This window comes from Magnolia sinica, chromosome 13 (assembly GCF_029962835.1).
Source record: "Magnolia sinica isolate HGM2019 chromosome 13, MsV1, whole genome shotgun sequence".
NCBI lineage: Eukaryota > Viridiplantae > Streptophyta > Magnoliopsida > Magnoliales > Magnoliaceae > Magnolia > Magnolia sinica.
Genome location: NC_080585.1, coordinates 8,058,684 through 8,077,254, shown reverse-complemented (window position 1 = coordinate 8,077,254; position 18,571 = coordinate 8,058,684). Strand labels below are relative to the sequence as shown.

The following is an 18,571-nucleotide window of genomic DNA, read 5'->3' as shown; positions in this document are numbered from 1 at the left end:
CCATTATCAATAGAAAAGAACTCCATACAGCTGCCATAAAGAGGAGTTAGTTTATACACTGGCAGAGTGCGATGGTTTATGTACAGGCGCTAAGAAATTACACTCGCAACATATGTTAATTCAAATTAAACTGCCCCAATTCAGAGCTTGTTTGCAGAATTCGGTGGTGCTATGGCTGTTTTGCAACATTTGTAAACCCAAATTAAATTGCTCGAATTCGGAGCTTGTTTGCTGAATTCGGACTGATGGCAGTTTTTCATACCACAATCAGGTTGGTTGAATAATCTAAACTCTATTCTGAGCTTGTTTGCTGAATTCGGACCAATGGCCGTTTTTCATCCCAGCCGTCCAATAAATGTCCACCAATTGATTAGTTAAGTAATCAACTGACTGTAACCGTGAGCTAATGATCCATATAAAGAGGCGCTTGCCATCTAGGCCTTTTTTGGTGAGTTACCAGTATGCCGTATACAGTGTCTTAGTGTCTGTGTATCAACCATCACACTCTGCCAGACTATCAAAGTTTTTCTTAGAGGGGAGTTGAAAGTCATTTCATAACAAGAACAAGCAAAAGTATGCACAATTACAAGTGAATCTGATACAGAAGGAAGAAATAACTGAATAAAAATGCAATCAGCTACTAACAAACAGCCAAAAAAAGAAAAGGAAAAAAAAAAATCAACGGGAGTCGCACGGGGTAGATCTCTCGCATATTTCAAACTCTTTACTCATTGCATCCTCAACAGCTTCTGCCAACAACTGCACCTTGGTGCAAAATTACAAGTGCTTGTCAAACCAAACAATAGCAAGCAAGATCGCCGGAATTAGAAGAACAAGAATGGAAGGCCGCTCTATCAAAGCATTGCTGTCAAGGCCTGCAGGCCCAAATGCTGGAGTCATTAAGCTTGCGTTCGACCTCAAGCTGTTGGAAGATTATAGTTAGAAGGTTGGAGCTGGCAGCAGACAGATCAAAATGCGAGAAATGAGTTGGGAAAACATACCTTCCTGCAAAGATACACGAACCATAGCCTGCAATGAGTACCCAAAAGAAAGAATCAGATAAGATTTTCTTTTTCATGGTTAGGATTTTTTCGGCAGAGAACTACATCAAATTTCAGTTACAAGGAGAGAAACCCAGTATTTTTCAAATGAGAATACTATTATGAATTTATGATGTAGAAAGCAAAATCCAAAAAGCTCCAGTCATGGGTCACTGAATGTTCTATGGCAAATCCGCGGTACTGCCTTCATATTGTAACTTGCATAGAATGTTAGATAAGATGGTCCTGATCATTTGGTGTATCCCAGAAACTGAGCTTTGGTAGGCCTGCATGTGACAGCTCACCAACTTTGGGGCATGTAGGGCATCGAGCCATGCATCTGGAAGGACCCACTATGTACATGACCTGGCTAGAAAAGCCAGGCCCATCAATTCAGCAGGTGGTTGACATGTGTACTAAAACAATGGACGGTTTAAAAGAGGCAGATGGTCAACATGCAACGGGTGTGGCATGCCGAATGAGCTCTGTTGGCCTGATTTTGGGCCAGATTATCTGTATGAAAGGAGGCCACCTGCTGCCCAGTTGAGATGCCCAATGCATGTGCCGAGCTGGTATGTGCAGCCCAGCGTTCAGTGCATGGGCTTACAGGTGCCTAAAACAATAAGAGAAGTGCTGACAGATGAGTCACGGCTATCAAGGTAGAAACATGGTACACTTTTCAGTTAAGGTTTTTTCTTTTTTTCTTTTTTCATTTCCATCTCTCTGATATTCTTGTCCATTTCCTTTCTCATTGAGTGATTCTTAACCTAAACAGCATGAGCTGGTGACGACTGCTGCAATGCACACCAGTCAGATGCCTCACATGGCCCAGAGAAAATCACAAGTATCAGGCAGTAGGGAGCTGGATTTGAATTGGACCCAAACTTCGAACTGCTATGCAGGCATATCAAAAACTTTGATTTTGTTCAGCCCAGGCCTGGCACATTGCCAAGCTGGTATTTTGCCTCCCATAATGGTACGTTCTTTGCAAGTTTTCCCAACAAACCAGTAGCTTCTTTTTGTTTTTTGGAAAGGGTCACGATTCAATGAGGGCCGCTCATGTGAGGGGCCAGAAGACGTCAGAAACCCAGGCAGACAGCAAACATGTCAGAATCATCAGGGACGGTATTATGTGAAAATGCCATGAACCAAAAATAATGTTGGTCCTCTAATCAGGCAGGTCAAACTTGTATGACAAAAATGGGTGATTAGGGGGAAAAGGTCCATAAATCCAAATTCAACGTGCATGTGTGGCTCACCCGATGAGTGTAATCCAAATTCACACAGTGTACTACCTGATGAATGGCCTGGATCTGTGACACATGTGCCATCCCCCAGATCTCGGGCACGTATTCCGCACCCTCACATGATGGACCCTCGTTGAATCACAGCTCTTTCAAAATAACTTCTGCAGGAATCCAAAATTTCCAAAACGATATATGCTCCTTGTCCATCTCAAACCCAAGAATGCGTTTCCCTATTGCAGCAGTCTCGGTCCGTATCACAGGCTGAATTACAATCAATATAGAACCCAAGAAATGGTATTCGAGGAAGAAATCGGAACTTACTCGGATCGATGGAGCTTATCATGGCTGAACCACCAAAGTCACAGGTCCCACCAGATGACCGTGTTCTGTGGAAATAGTCATTGAAGGCATAGGAAGCATGGTTCTCAGCAGTGTTCGGCTCATAACATGGCTGACCCGCTTGGATGGGAGTGCAGTTTGCTGACCCAGGCCCACAAGCCCAATTCAAACCCGCCAACAGAGCACTGGAGTCCACCCCATTCTTGGCCACGCAAAATGCCCCAACCCCTGACGAGTTCCCCCCGATCTGAGATGCGCCACTCAAGCTCAAGGAATACACAGTTGTCCCATTTGGAAAGAAAACACCCCAGTTCTTCTCAGACGTGGGCCCCGGCCGCAGATCCTCATTGAACAGCTCATAGATGTATGCACTGACTGGCATAGCAGGTTGGCTAGGGGTACCTGAACCATTGAGGACATGGCGGATCAGGTTGTTGTTGTAGACCACCGCATTGTCAACCGTGGCATCAGATTCATTGGTCCCGCCGAGCCAGGGCCAGCCGGTTTCCGTCACAAGGACCGGAATCCCAGAGACATTAAGTGCTTCCATGGAGTAGTAAGCAGCATCAACCATGGCTTCAAACATGCTAGTGTAATGCAAAAGAGTGTTGGGGTCGACAATCTGCTTGTTTCGAGGGAGTGCACGGGAAAGCGCATAATCGAGTGGGAAAATACCATTCCCGCTGGTGTAACCATAATAAGGATGGGCATTCAACATGAAATAGGAATCGGTTTTCTTCAAAAACTGGAGAAGCTGCCACATGACATTATTCCATGTGGAATTGAAAATGGCCGTGGATGGCGGGAACGGTTTAGGCATCACATCCATAGATTGAGGGGTCGAAATTTTCACAAGAAAGTTGAGGTTAGAAGCCACAAGAGCAGAATGAATGTACCACATGGCAGGAACCAGTACCGCATAGGCATTTGGTATCGTGGTCAGGACCTCACTGCCAACAGCAATGGCCGTGATATTGGTCGCTGGCACAAATGCTGCAACATTCCGGTTGACCCAATCTGCTGCAGTCGATCGGGATTCTCCAATGCCCAGAAGCTCTTCGTTGGTGATGCTTACCATCACCTCAATTCCAGTTTTTGCAAGAGCACTTAGCATCTTATGATCCGCATTGAAGAGGCGGATGTGGGTGATCTGCTGGGCTTTCAGGATTTTCACCACATCTGCCGCCGATGGTGGATTGGACAAATCAGTGCCGACGTTCATCCCAACAAATGCACCTAAGAGTATTTGAAAGGTGATTTAACATTTCCGAAGAATGACAATAAAGATACCACCATTATAGAATGAAAGAATGTACTGAATGGAGTATGAAGATAGAATTCGAGCTAAAAATCAGTTAAGTAGCAGAAATGTCAACTGCATGTGGCTTCTTAAACACCTTATTACCAAAAAGTTCCCATGGAGGTAAGTGGCAGATGAATACAATATCAGGACTGCTCGTTCGTGGCCCCACCATGGGTGGGACTACCCAACTATCACACTAGTCAGATGATCCTAACAACTTTTATTTGAGTAAAAAACCATCACCGTTTCTTCCTGTATCAATCAAGTGGTTGGGTCCAGCGTCCTGATTATTGGACAAAAAACCAATCCATAGTGAGGCCTACATGACAAGCAGACAAATAAACATGTTTGCTAAGTGTCCCCATGGAAATCGTGACCATTAACGGCATGCAATTAGCATTCCTCTGCTTCATATTGGTAGCTTTCTATTTCGGTTGAAGGCTGAGGCAAGATCCAATTCATCTGAACAGTAGAAATAAATGCAGAAAGAAGCTTTCTCGAAAAGCTCATTGGTATTATTAACATTCGGCTGACAATCAAGTAAATCTCAGGCATAGGCATGAAAATATTTTAGCAGTTAAAAAATGGATATACTGGCATACCTGATGTATTGCAAAGCATGAAAACAAGGATCAGAAACATGCCGCTTCGCCATTTTTCAGGTAACATCTGGCCCAGAGACTCGAACCGAAGCCTCCAAACCAGCACACTTCCGTCTTCACTAGCAGAATGGAATTGTCAGATTTCAGTAAGACATGAAACATACAGACAGGTATTAAACACAAAGATTTAAAGTTCAACAACATGGGATAAAAGAATCGAATAGACAAATGTAGAAGAGGGGCAGGAATTAGGGATTTGGGGATGATGAACAAGGCGCTGCTAGGTAAATGGTTGTGGAGGTTTGGGATGGAGAAGGCACATTATGGAGAGATACAATTGCTAGCAAATATGGATGGGTTGCCGGATGGTGTTGCATTAGGGATTCCTCCATGTATAGAGCCTCGACAAACTGGAAAGGGATTGTTTCAGTAAAGTCAAAATTTGTGGAGGGGGTTGGTTTTGCCCTTGGGGACAGGGGGAAGATCTTCTTCTGGGAGGACATGTGGATTGAGGAAGTGCCTTTGCAATCTTTGTTCCTGTGAATTGCTCATCTGTCCCTAGCCTGCAATATTTTGGAAGTGCAATGCTCCTCAGTGTGCGGCAATTCTATGGTGTGGTTCCCCCATGCCGATTATTCCTCTCAGACGAAGAGGCGCTAGATCGGGTTTCATTACTAAACCAAATACATCTATGTCGCCTGGTAAGTGGGGAAAGGGATCAGATGCTCTGGCAAAGGGATGAATCTGGGTACATCTCAGTGTGATCCTTCTACAAGATGCTCCACGAGCAGGGGGGCGAGTGGTGAACTCAATAATACTAAGCATGCATGGTCCTACAGTGCTCTTCCAAAGATCTCAGCCTTTAGATGGCTAGTTGGAACGGAAAGGGTTTTGATTGTGGATAGTGCATTGCAAGCTCCAAATCAATCAATCACCTCTTCCTCCAGCCCCATTGCTCTCGAGGTGTGGAATGGTTTCTTAACCAAATTCAATCTCTTGGGTCATGCTGAGTTCAGTCGGTAGTTTCCTGATGGTTTGGCATGGCGTGGAGTTGGGGAAGGAGGTGAGGGCAATTGGTCGGTTGTGCTTGTTAGAGGGGCTTTTGGGCAGTTTGGGAAGAGAGGAATGGGGGGTGTTTTTGAAATGCAAGCCATGGTTTTAATCAAGTGATAACGAGGGTGATGGGTTTTGTTATTGGATGGGGTTCATGTATTGATGGGGAGAATGATTGTACTTTTCTTTTGTAAGTTGTAAGTTGCGCCACCCTGGTGCTTCTCTAATAAAATTACCATTACCGTTCAGAAAAAAACTTGTAGAGGAGCAAGCTCAATTTTTTAAATTTAATTGGTTTCAAGGATAAAAGTGTAAGTCAACCAGATTCCATGATAACATGAAAACCATATAACATAAAGATTAACTACAAATGTGTTCGATGTTTAAACATTTTTTTTTATTTTTGAAAGGTGCAATATTATTAGGCCAGAGCCAAAAGAAAACTACAAAGGTAACAAACGAGAGAGGAAAAACCTAAAACTAAGAACAAAGCAAAAAACCAAAAACAATAAAACATAAATACAACAGCAGCAGCCCCCAAGGCCAGAAGAGGACCAAAAAGAACCCTAAACAACAAGAGACTCAAGGAGCCGAGTCTCGAAAGAGGAGAACAATGTTGAAAAAGCCACAGATAGACTCTTGTTGCAGAAGCACCGATTTTTTCTCTCCCAAATAGCCCTGATGGGCTGAAAGAAGGATCAGCCTCCATTTCTTCCTAACCAGATTTCCTCCATCCGCTACGTGCCGGGCATCCAGAAGACCATCGATGGAGGCAGGCATGACCCAAGAAACATTTGCTAAAGCTAGCACCCCAGACCAAATGTCTATCGAGAAAGAGCAATGCATAAACAAATGGTCAATGGGTTCTGCATTTCGTTGACATAACAGACATGTTTGGGAGGACCATTCCCTGCTTTTGCAGGTTATCGATAATGAGCACTCAACTTCTTCCTACTAGCCACACAAAATCCCCAATTTTTTAACGAGCTCCATACGACTAAACGAAGCTAGAGGGACAAGGATTTTCCAGAGTTGCCAACTTGGAGGGGATTTCATAGAAGGATCGAACTGAGAAGCATCCCAACGCATTTAGCTTCCACAAGCAGGAGTCTTCTTCATCCGAAGAATGTAGGTTCCCTGCAAATGGGACAGTAAGTTAAACTAATAATCTCACTGTCCTGCAGGTTCCTTCTGAAAGGAAGGTAGCCATAGCCCTTTTGTACCTCTGCCTGAGAAGCACAAGGCCACAGGATTGTTGACATCAGAACAAACAGAGACAAGGTCCGGTAATTCAAAGATGAGAGGCTGGTCTCCCAGCCAAGGGTCCAGCCAAAACCTTAGTCTTTAACCATTCCCCTCGAAAATACCAAACCTTGAAAGATAGAAGCAGCAACCCAATTAATGCCTTTCCATATACAAGAGGACCGGTCAAGCAAAGAGGATTTAGTTGACCACCCCATAGGAGGGAGATCATATTTTGCAGCAACCAGGGATCTCCACAGGGCTGACTCCTCTTTAGAAAACCACCCAAAAGTGTTGAATTAACCAGACACTTAACACCCGCTCCCCCTTGAGAATAGGGAGAGCAAACCTCCTTCCAATTCAAAAGGAGGAATTTTCTGGAAGAGGAACATCCTTGCAAAAGAAAACCCTTTCAGAGCTTATCGATTCTAGAAATAACAGATTTCAAGCATTGGAAGATAGACATATGGCAGACGGGGAGGTTAGCTAAGGAGGCCTTAATTAAGGTTATCTGCCACTGAGAGAGAGAAGACTACTCTTCTAAGAGGAGAGTTTCCTCTCCATTCTTTTGATGACTCTGTACCAAAGGTAGAGCGAAGGCTTTCCCACACAAAGGGGAAGACCAAGATAAAAGGTGGGGAAGGACCCAATGCTGCACCCAAACACAGTCGCTAAACGAGATGTGTCCTCTAGTGAAAGATGAATCTCGAACAATTCGCACTTGGATATATTCACTTTCAAACCCAAGATTGTTTCAGACCAACAAATTGTCATGCTGAGGATATCTACCATAGATTCTTCTGCCTCACAAAACAGGAAATTATCGTCAGCCAACTGAAGGTAAGAATGCGAGTAGGAAAGTTGTCAATCAAGATACCTTCAGACAGACCTACTTCTTGGCCACAGAGGAGCATTTTGCTTAATGCTTCTGAAACCATGATGAAAAGGAATGGAGACAGTGGATCTCCCCGACGAAGACCCCTTGGAGAGTTTAAAAACCCAAAGCAGGATACATTAATCAAAATGGAAAATCTAGCCGAGGAAATGCACGAGCGAATCCACTTTCTCCATTTGCATCAAAATCCTACATGAGAAAGCATGTGGTCCAAAAACAACCAGTCTACATGATCATAAGCTTTCTCAAGGTCCAATTTGCAAACTACCCCTAATCTCTTAGCTCTAAAACAACAATCAAGAATCAAGATCATGCGCTATTAAGACATTATCAAGAATTTGTCTGCCTTCAACGAATGCACTCTGATTCAGGGAGATAATTTTCAGAATAACCTGAAGTAATCTTTGACTAAGGATTTTAGCTACAATTTTGTAGGGGCTACTGATCAAACTAATGGGACAAAAATCTTTCTGACTAATTGCTCCCTCCAACTTTGGAATGAGGGCAATGAAGGTGCATCCCAGCCAAGGTATCCCTTATCGGTATCGGTTGGCGTAACGGTGCCCACCGATACCGATACGGATACGGGGGTGTATTGGCGATACGGGGGTGTAACAGCCCATAACGGTGCAAATTTTTTTTTGCCAAAAAAAAAAAAGAAAAAATATGGAATAAATCCGAAATATTCTAAGCATTCCAAATATGCATTCATTTATAAATTGGAACATGTTTATGGTAGTGTAACGGTCCACTCTTTGGTGAGAAGCCGTATCGGACTGTCTGATGAATTTATGAACCAGACAACCTGGTATTGGCTATAGATATTTTATATTTAATTATTTAACTATATAATATCAATATGAATTAATTAGAATGAATCTAATACCAAAATATCTCATATTTGTAGGTTTGGTGTATTACATACCTTGTGACTTGTGTACATTTTATTTCAACATACAATCTAAGGACTTTTATGTCTAATTATATAATTCATATATCTAACAAATTAATATAATTTTTCCCAATAAATCTTAAGAAAAAATTTGAAATTATATTCAAGTAAATAGTGTTGTTGATTTAGAATTGATTTGGTGGACCATTTGATGCCCCAAATCAATGTTAAATTCATGCAATCTATTGGCACTTATCTCACTAATGGATTGGTGGATATTTATTGAACAGTGATAAATGAAAATTATCAAATCATCCTATTTCAGCAAAACAAGTGTTTGCAAATTAACAGTGAAAATCATTTAAATAATTTAATTTTGGAATTGTGACATGGCAATAATAGTGCCATAATTTAATTTATTAATTTTGAGATAATGTATGCCTCATGGACAATTTTTACGGCCATGTACATAGGGCCCACCACGATGTACGTATTGTATATCAATGACATCCATCCGTTTTATCAAATCATTTTAAGGCATGATCCAAAAATGAGGTAGATCCATATCTAAGGTGGACCACACAGTAGGGATTGAATTCCCACAATTAAAACTTTTATTATTATTATTTTATTTTTTTTATTTTTAAGCTGCGACTTTTGTTTTCCTTGATCCAAGTCCATGCAACCTTATCAGTAGTTTTGATGGTAAATAAACATTACAGTGGGCCATAATAAGTTTTTAACTGTGGGCATTCAATCCTACTCTGTGGTCCACTTGAGATCTAGATCTGCGTCATTTTAGGGACCATGCCTTGAAATGATTAGGAAAAACTGATGGGTAGCATGGATTGGCTGGTACCTCACCTATATAACTGTTGTATTGACGTCAGCAAGTTCTGTGGGTCTGATCATGAGGTATGTGTTATATCTAAACTATGCATCCATTTTGGGAGCTCGTCTTAAGGCTTGAGACGAAAAATAAGACAGATCTAACTATCAAGTGGACCACACTGCAAAAACTAGTGGGGAATTGAACGTCTACCATTGAAACCCTTTTGGGGTCATAGAAGTTTTGGATCAATATGAATTTTTTTCCCCTCTTCATTCAGGTATTTTTGACCTTCTGAATAGATTGGATGTAAAATAAACGTTATGGTGGGCCCTACAAATTGTTTAACGGTGAAAATCATTATCTCCGCAACTATTTATGGTGTGGTCCAGATGATCTTTGGATATAATTCATTTTTTGGATAATGTTCTAAAATGAACTCTAAAGATAGATGAACGGTGTAGATATAATAAATACATCACTGTGGGGCCCATGTAACTTTGATCTCCTTTAAACCGTTCGTACAACTCGGAGCTCGAGGAGCGTCAGTGGAAGCGGATTGGATGGTGTACCTCACACCAACTATATAGCTACTATATTGATGTCAGCAAGTTATGTGGGTCCCATCACGAGGTATGTGTTATATACAAACCATCCATCCATTTGGCGAGCTCGTGTTAAGGCTTGAGACTAAAAATAAGACATATAGAACTATCAAGTGTACCACACTGAAAAAAGCAGCGGGGGATTGAACGTCTACCATTGAAACCCATTTTGGGGTCACAGAAGTTTTGGATCAATATGAAAAAAAAAAATTTCCTCTTCATACAGGTCTTTGTGACCTTATGAACAGATTGGATTGAAAATAAACGTTATGGTGGGCCCTACGAATTGTTTAACGGTGAAAATCATTATCTCCGCTGCTATTTGTGGTGTGGTCCACCTGATCTTTGGATATGATTCATTTTTTTGGATAATGATCTAAAATGATCTCTAAAAATAGATTAACAGTTTAGATATAATAAATACATCACTATGGGGCCCATGTAACTTTGATCTCCTTTGAACAGTTCGTACAGCTCGGAGCTCGAGGAGCGTCAGTGCTCGTCTTCGCATGACACGTACCTACGGCAACTATATAGTTGTTGTGTGGTACACTAGCCAATCCGCTTCCAGCGTCAATGCTCGTCTTCGCACAACACGTATCTATAGCAACGATATAGCTGGTGTGTGGTACACCAGCCAATCCGCTTCCATTCTTTTCCCGACCGAGAGAGAGGGAGAGTGAAATGGGAGGGAAAAAGAAAAAATGAGAGGGAAAGAAAGGGAAATGGAGAGAGAAGAAGAAAACGAGAGGGAAAGAAAGAGAAAATGAGAGAGAAGGGGAAAACAAGAGCTGCAGCCGCAGCCCGAGAAGAAGGAGGAGAAAATGAGAGCGGGGGCCGCAGCCGCAGCCCGAGAAGAAGAAGAAGAAGAAGGAAAGAAAAAAAAAAAAAAAAGGTATTTTTTTTTCTTTTTCTTGTTCTTTTTTTTTCCTTTTTTTTTTTACCCTATTTCCTTTAGGCCCGTAACAGTCATTACGGGTCCATAACGGCCGTTATGGCCCGTAACGGCCGTTACGGTCACAGAATCGGGGGAAGGGGGTGCCCGTTTCGTCCCTGTATTGCGTAACAGCCTGGGCCGTTACCGTTACGTAACGACCAATACGGTCGTATCATAACGAATACGAGACAACCTGATCCCAGCTCAGGGGTTAAAGAACCATAATAGAAAGTCCTCAATAAAACGAAAAATATCCTCCTTTATCAATTACCAAATTCATGGTTCGTTCCAAAAACAATTAATCCAATAGAAATAAATGAGAATTTTTTTTGAAATACATCAAATAACTAAAACGCATCAAATTGAAAAACGTGTGGTATATAAATTATCAAATGGTGACATGTCCTCTGACATTCTCAGCTAAATGACATGAATGCTAGCTTACATTGAAATAGGCAAATGCCTACTTACATTGAAATAGGCAAATGCCTAACTACCCATGTGAAATTTCTAAGAAAACTAGTTCTCAATAGTGATTCAAGATTGCTTTCGAAGGTGAAGTATGCATGAAAAAAGATGCCTTTTGCAAAAGCATCATCTAGAATTTAGATTGAGAAGGAAGAAAGATTCAAAAAGGCAAGTGTAATGCCCCATCAATAAAACCCTAAATTCCAATTTACAAATGAGACTAACGTTTTCTCTTTCCCTATTATCAACATTTGATTATATCTCCCCAAATGAATACTCAATTAAATTAGATTTTTAAGACCATATAAAACTTACCAAGCTCGTAATAAGCCAAGAGTATACTAACCAAATTCAAATCACCTTCTAAAGACACACCCTCTCAAGCGCACTATAAAACTAAACGTTGAAAATTAAACTTATCCAGAACCCACTAGAGTTTAGAGTTTGATTTCTTGTCCAACCAACTGTTAACACCATAGGAAATGAGTTTACACATACAAACCACGTGGTGCGACCTTCCAAAATCATGGATCTACACCACCTTTGGGTACAGACCTCTAAGATCCAAAGCAAGCTAATAGACGGACTAGATTATACATAACATCATTAGTGGACCCACACTAAACCCAAGAGTACACAATAAAGTGTACGTCCGCAGGTCACACAAACAATGACTCAGTTTGACCCAAGCCCGCCCAAAATGGAAGGTTATATCCTTTTGTTTTTCTTTCCTACCGAAAAACGGTTCGAATGGACGAACCTACTGTGATATGTGTGGCCCACCAACGAAGGTCCTCTCAGAAAATTCAAACCGCCTATCGTAAGTAGCAAGGTCCCCCAACCAAAACCACGGTGGGATCTCATGACATAAAACACGTACGTGCACACAAATTAGGGCCCAAACAGCATAGTGTAAAAACACCAATCGAAAGGAGGAACCACATCACCATTGCTCCGCTGGCAAATCCACGCGCTTAGAAACTTCGGAGCCTCGTCCACACACGTCGTAGAATCCAAGTCACCAATTTTCCGGAAATATCTCCACCCTTAGCCAGAAGGCGGAAAGAATCTTTTCGTTTTTTGTACTAGCATGATCTTAGTCATTCCCCGCCTTCTAGAAGACTCTCGCGATCAATCTGGAGTGTTGGAGCTAGGGCTGCCAGGAGTCTCGTAGCGAACCGAGAATCTGACGAGATTTTGGAGAGATTTTGAAATGGCGCGAGCTGTTCTCGATTGCGGTTAACATAACCTAACCTACGGCCCTCCTCTCACTATAAGGTGGACCCCGTATACCTCCTGAGTAAAATCCGGACCATTTAAGTGTCTCAGATCGTCAGGTCAACCGGTCAGTACAGAAACACCATGACGGGTGAATCATCTTCTCCAATGTGGTCGAAAAACCCATTTCCTTCAGTCTAACCCATCCACCAATCTAAACCATTCAACATGTGGCCCACCCCATCAAAAACACTCCTGGAATAACCGTTTGAACCCGAGTAGTTACGAAATCGAGTTTAAGACTCCTCTTAGTAAAGGTTCTCAAATCCTCCATTACTAATATAGTAACTAATCCCACGATTAGTATAGAAATTTCTAAAACTGAATCAGAGCATTTAAATAGCCCAAATGTTAGGGCAACTTTCAAGGAATAGTAAGGAAAAAGAGAGAGAGAGAGAGAGAGAGAGAGAAGATAGCGGCTAGAGTGGTAGGCACGCTGGTGTCGCGACTCGACCCAAGTCGCTGAGTTTAGAGCGAGTCAGGGCTGAGCTCCGACTCTGTCCGACTACTAGGAAGAGAAGCTGAGTAGAGGAAGTAATGGAAAAAAAGATTTCCCAGTCATCGTGGTTGTGCTCAGGCTACCACCGCACCGTCACCGAGCTTCCAAGTTCCCCACAACCGGACCACTGGTCCATCCAAGTTGTCGGGAATCGATTCGGACGTTTGACGTGAGCCACCTCAAAGTGTTGCTGAGTTCAAGCACGGGTCCTCTGATCGAGTCTGACTCGGTGGCTAGCTCAACATCCCCAGCAGCAACATGCCAGTGTTGAGTCGACTTGACTAAACTTGCTGGTTGATTGAAGTTTACTTGTACATACGCCCCATCCAACTCACTGACATTCCATCCAAACTCTCCGAACTGCACAAATCGAACTCGAGTCCGACTTGAATCGAGTCAGAGAACGAATTTTTCGAATAGGTCGAACTCGGTGCAGGACGTGCACGTGTTCAACCTCCTTCAGTGGTGCAGAGCAACTCCTATTCAGTTAACCCACCAAAATCTCTCCCATCTACAGTTAAAAATACTCACAACCCATTATAGCGAGTTGACTCCATCGGTTACTCAATTGAGTCAGATCTAAGCTATCCTCAAGCCAATACCAGGGGATGCCTAAGGAGATTCTTGGAAGCCTCACCAAAATCAGGAGTTGAGTAACCTTGCATAAACAACAAGTATGTCTCCCAACTCAAACTCAAATGGGTCTCATGAGTAGAAATCTTTACTGTGTTGACTCAGTGGTGAACCGCTAAAATATTGAAATAACTTTTCCAGGTAATACCTCCAGTCACTCACCTTGAAGAACAAACCCCTTCCTCAACCAAGTTGATATCGAATTTCCTCAAGATACGTAAACTCGCATAATAGGAATATTCATGACAAATACATCCATATAAAAGGTGAGTCACCCTCTTAGCTTTCTACATTCATTTGAATTCCATTATAGTCAATCTAGCAAGTGAGCTGAACTTTAGGAATGTGATTACTATAAAATCTGTGAACTGTAAGATATTGTGAACATGTTTACACTTCTGCTACTCTTGCTTCATATTGATGAACCTTGTAAGCATAAGTTTACTCCTAATATTCTCTATAAACTTGGTGAACTGTAAGATCTTGTGAACATGTTTACACCTTTACTACTCCTGCTTCATATTGATGAACCTTGTAAGCATAAGTTTACTTTTAACATTCTTGATAACAAGTCTTGGAAATATATTTATTCTTATAACAAGTCTTGGAGAAAATGATCCACCCGTCATGGCGTTTCTGTACTGACCAGTTGATCTGACAATCTGGGACACTTAGATTGTCCGGATTTTACTCGAGAGGTATGTGGGGTCCACCTTGTGGTAAGAGGAGGGTCGTAGGTTATGTTATGTTAACTACAATCAAGAACAGCTCGCACCGTTTCAAATTCTCGCAAAAATCTCGTCAGATTCTCGGTTCGCTACGAGGCTCTTGGTAACCCTAGCTCCAACACTCCAGATTGATCGTGAGAGTCTTCTAAAAGGCAGGGAAGGGCTAAGATCACGCTAGCACCAAAAACGAAAAGATTCTTTCCGCCTTCTGGCTAAGGGTAGAGATATTTCCTGAAAATTGGTGTGATTAAGGGTGGGCCTCACTTCACATGGGTTCTGCCTCACACGGGTGGGGCCTGCCTCAGGCGAGCCACCCGCCTCACATGGGCAGCCCACCCTGAGTGTGCCCCTACATCCCACAGGCAACCCCACTCGAGCCCAGTTTGAAAATGCCCCTGCATTAATCACCCTTAGTGAGGATTCTCGAACACAAGACCTCCTCCTCTGATACCAATTTGATGCGGGACAATTAACTACTTACTCTAAAAGCTCGAACTAATAGAGCATGGTGAATCAGTACCTTTATCTCATAGCCCAGGCCCCACATCCCATGGGTTAGGACATCGACCGAACTCCCCTCATTGGTCCCACTTCACATGGGTTCCACCTCACACGAGCTGCCCACCCCGAGTGTGCCCTTGCATCCCACAGGCAACCCCACTCGAGCCCAGTGTGAAAATGCCCTTGCATTAAAAATCAACATAGCATTCCATGGGTTACACATTGAAGACAAGCCAATTAAAGGTTGGCAACAAGGGAGGCAGCAAGGGGCTACCATTGAGAGTGAAGAGAGTGAATCTCTACAAGAGGAAAATGAGGGGAAATGCAATTCATGGAGACAAGGAATGGAACAAGTAGGGACTCCACATAAAAGAATTTGCCATGGCAACACACTGGATCCTGGACAAAGTTGGTGAAGAGCAGGCTATTATGATCCAAGCAAAGATCACCCCAAACAATAGGGAATGAAATGACAAGGAGAAACCATCATCCAAACATAACTCATCACCATATTTGACAGAGAGAACAGAATAACTAGGAGAATATGTTATCATATTTGACAACTGGCACATAATTCATTTTCAAGGACAAGCTTCAAATGCACACTACGGTTCAAAAGGGAAAAGTGTCCAAGTGGCAGGCAGTAGGTACTCGCCATGCTTAAAAAACATAATGGAGTGATCATTACAAATGAGAACTGATATTTGGCAGATTTGTGCTAGTAAAAGTATGAAATACAATATACGGGTCACCTAGAACTTTGATTTGTATAGAGGAGTCCCATTGCCTTAGGGATTTTCTACCCTTTTCTTGTCTATATTGCAATAAAATCGTTTCTGTGTTATTGACAAAAAAGGGTATGAAGTACGGTAGTCACATACAAACCATGCTCAAATGGACATGGAAAACTGTCAGCACTCAGCAGTGCATAAATCACAATCATAATTCACAATAGATTCTAAGTACTGGAGCTGTCAATGAACTGGGCCCAGTTCAGATACTGTTGTACCTGTATCTGGACCCAAGGAAGGGAATCAAGTTCAGGTCGTGTCATGTTCGGAAACAGGTACTGTATATGAAGCACCAGATCTAACTCTAATTGGGTTAGGGTGTGCAATCGGGTCCCATCAGGTCTAAGTTAATCATGAAATTGGACTCAGATTCTCAGAATTGGGTTTGGATCAGGGATCAGATCTAGATACAGGTTCAGGATCACACAAGAAACATGCCTCACATATGGTTTTAAATACTAAACATTATCAAATGAGGGCTAAAAAAAATTCAAATCATATATTTGGATACCTAAGCAGACCTGATTTCTAATCGGATCCGAGTCTGTAGACCCAGGTCTGATCTGGCTATTAGTCAGCTAAATCTTGATGGAGATCTGATAAATCCAGTCAGACACTTAGCGATCCATGGACATGGGTAGCCATTGCATCACTACTAGAGTACTAGGCACAAAGGAAGTAAAGTATTCAGTACGAAGATCGAATGTTCTGTACATTCATCTTGAAGTATCAAAACAAACAACGTTCACTTGAAATTGACTACATTTTTTATAGGATGAGTCGTGATCTTTAAGCTACAATGCACTTGAAATTGGCATCTGTCACTCCTCAATGATTAAATGTTTTCTTTTTTCCCCCTTAAGACTATGCACATTCTCTAAATGGTGAGAAACAAAAACGCACCTTTCAGTGTCAATAACTCTCGGACACAACTATCAAAAGAAGAAGCATCATAATCCTATTTAAAATGATAATGAGAAAACAGCTGGAAAACAGCTGGGCATAGCATCTGAAGAAAAGAAAATACCAAATACAACACTTCCTAACAAAAACCAGACATATTTAAGAAAAATGCCAAGGGTACTCCCGTCACACGTGCTAGCATGTAACTCGCGGGCAAGAACCTGGCCATTCATCAGCTAGGCCACCATCTATGCTCGCTGGCCAAAAATCAGGCTAGTCCAGTCATCAAGTGCACCACACATTACCAAGAAATCGGACTGATAGAAAACATTGACTGACAGTCCACATTCAAGATACACATGTGGCTCACTGCCTAGGTCAGGGCATCTAGACAGCAGGGCCCACCTGATAAACAGCCAAGCTGGAGCACAAATTTGCCAAGCTGTTACGTGCAGGCGCAAATAGGATTCTCTATCCCACTCCGATAAGTAGAAGGGTCCATGTCTAACAGAATTCCACCCCTGACATTCAGTGTTTTGATATTTCTAAAGTATATTGAACCAATTTAGCCCATAACTGAAGCTTCATACATCAGAAAAAATCTCAGAGAGAGAAAGAGAAGAAAAATCTACCCCTTTCTATTTTTCCAAAATAAATAAATAAAAACACCGTAAAAGAATATCCAAACAACAAAAAGGAAACACAAACAAGCAAAATAAAGAAGACACAATTGAGAAAACCAAATTCTTGCAACCCAAATTCCAGAAACCAATAACCCATCATAAAATTTAAAATAATAATAATAATAATAATAACAATAAATATATCCTAGATTAAACAATCCTAGCGAGAGAATCTGTAAACAACAACAACAACAAAAAAAAAAAAAAAAAGCAAGCAAAATAGAGAAGACCCAATTGAGGAAAAAACACATTCTTGCGACCCAGATGCCAGAAACCAACAACCCATCATTAAAACAAAAATTAAAGCGATCCAAAATCAAACGAACCAACTAAAAAGAATCTTTAAACAACAAAAAGGGAAGAAAAAAAAAAACAAAAATAAAGAAAACCACTTCAGCAAAAAAAAAAAAAAACCACATTATTGCAACCCAGATGCCAGAACCCATAACCCATCATTAAAAAAATATGTGCAAAATCAAATAAATGCAGTAAAAGATTCTCTAAACAACAAAAAAAAGGCCAGAAAAACAGGCAAAATAAAGAAAACCCACTTGAGAATAATAAAAAAAACCCACATTCTTGCAACCCAGATGGCAGAAATCATAACCTATCATTAAAAATAATAAAAATAATAATAATAATAATAATAAAACACAACCAAATGCAGAAATGAAGGGGGAAATAGAAACAGCAAAAATAGAAAATGCACCTGAAAAAACACAGCCTCTGAAACGCAAGAAACCTCTGTTTTGGTATCCTTCAAAATGTTAGGAGGCTTTTGGAAGCTAAAACCCTTAAAAATGGATGTGGGTTTTGGAAGAGAGATTTCAGTAGAAGCCTTCAACTTCAATTTCATTTGAATAAGCCCGTCTTCCTTCCTGATTTGAAAATTCCAGAGGTTTACACGCTCGACACGTGCCAAACTGTTTGTTGCGTTGGACATCCGAGCGGTGCCGATGGTGACCCCTGCAGGAAAAGGCGACCATATTGGGATGGTGCATTGATCAGATGGCCCACATTAACACACGTATATTGGATGCCGATGGCTGGCACGATTCTTTTTGCACCGTCCATCGTTTTGGCATTGAAGTGTCGCACTGTTA

The 18,571-nt window shown here is 41.6% G+C and overlaps 1 protein-coding gene across 3 annotated transcripts; it reads right to left on the bottom strand.

Annotated features, from left to right (window-relative positions):
- Window positions 1-536: 536 nt before the first annotated feature.
- On the bottom strand, window positions 537-18,337 carry LOC131222667 (glucan endo-1,3-beta-glucosidase 4). Of its 3 annotated transcripts, none has more exons than XM_058217822.1 (5): window positions 18,178-18,337; window positions 4,532-4,645; window positions 2,609-3,862; window positions 1,002-1,029; window positions 537-922 (listed from the first exon to the last, which is right to left on the bottom strand). In XM_058217822.1, the coding sequence occupies exons 2-5, from the start codon at window positions 4,596-4,598 to the stop codon at window positions 778-780; spliced, it is 1,494 nt and encodes a 497-aa protein (XP_058073805.1). In that variant the 5' UTR covers window positions 4,599-4,645; window positions 18,178-18,337; the 3' UTR covers window positions 537-777. The 3 variants fall into 3 exon arrangements, with proteins under 3 accessions (XP_058073805.1, XP_058073806.1, XP_058073807.1); XM_058217823.1 differs by having other exon boundaries at window positions 4,532-4,650; window positions 18,178-18,330; XM_058217824.1 differs by having other exon boundaries at window positions 537-1,005.
- Window positions 18,338-18,571: the final 234 nt, after the last annotated feature.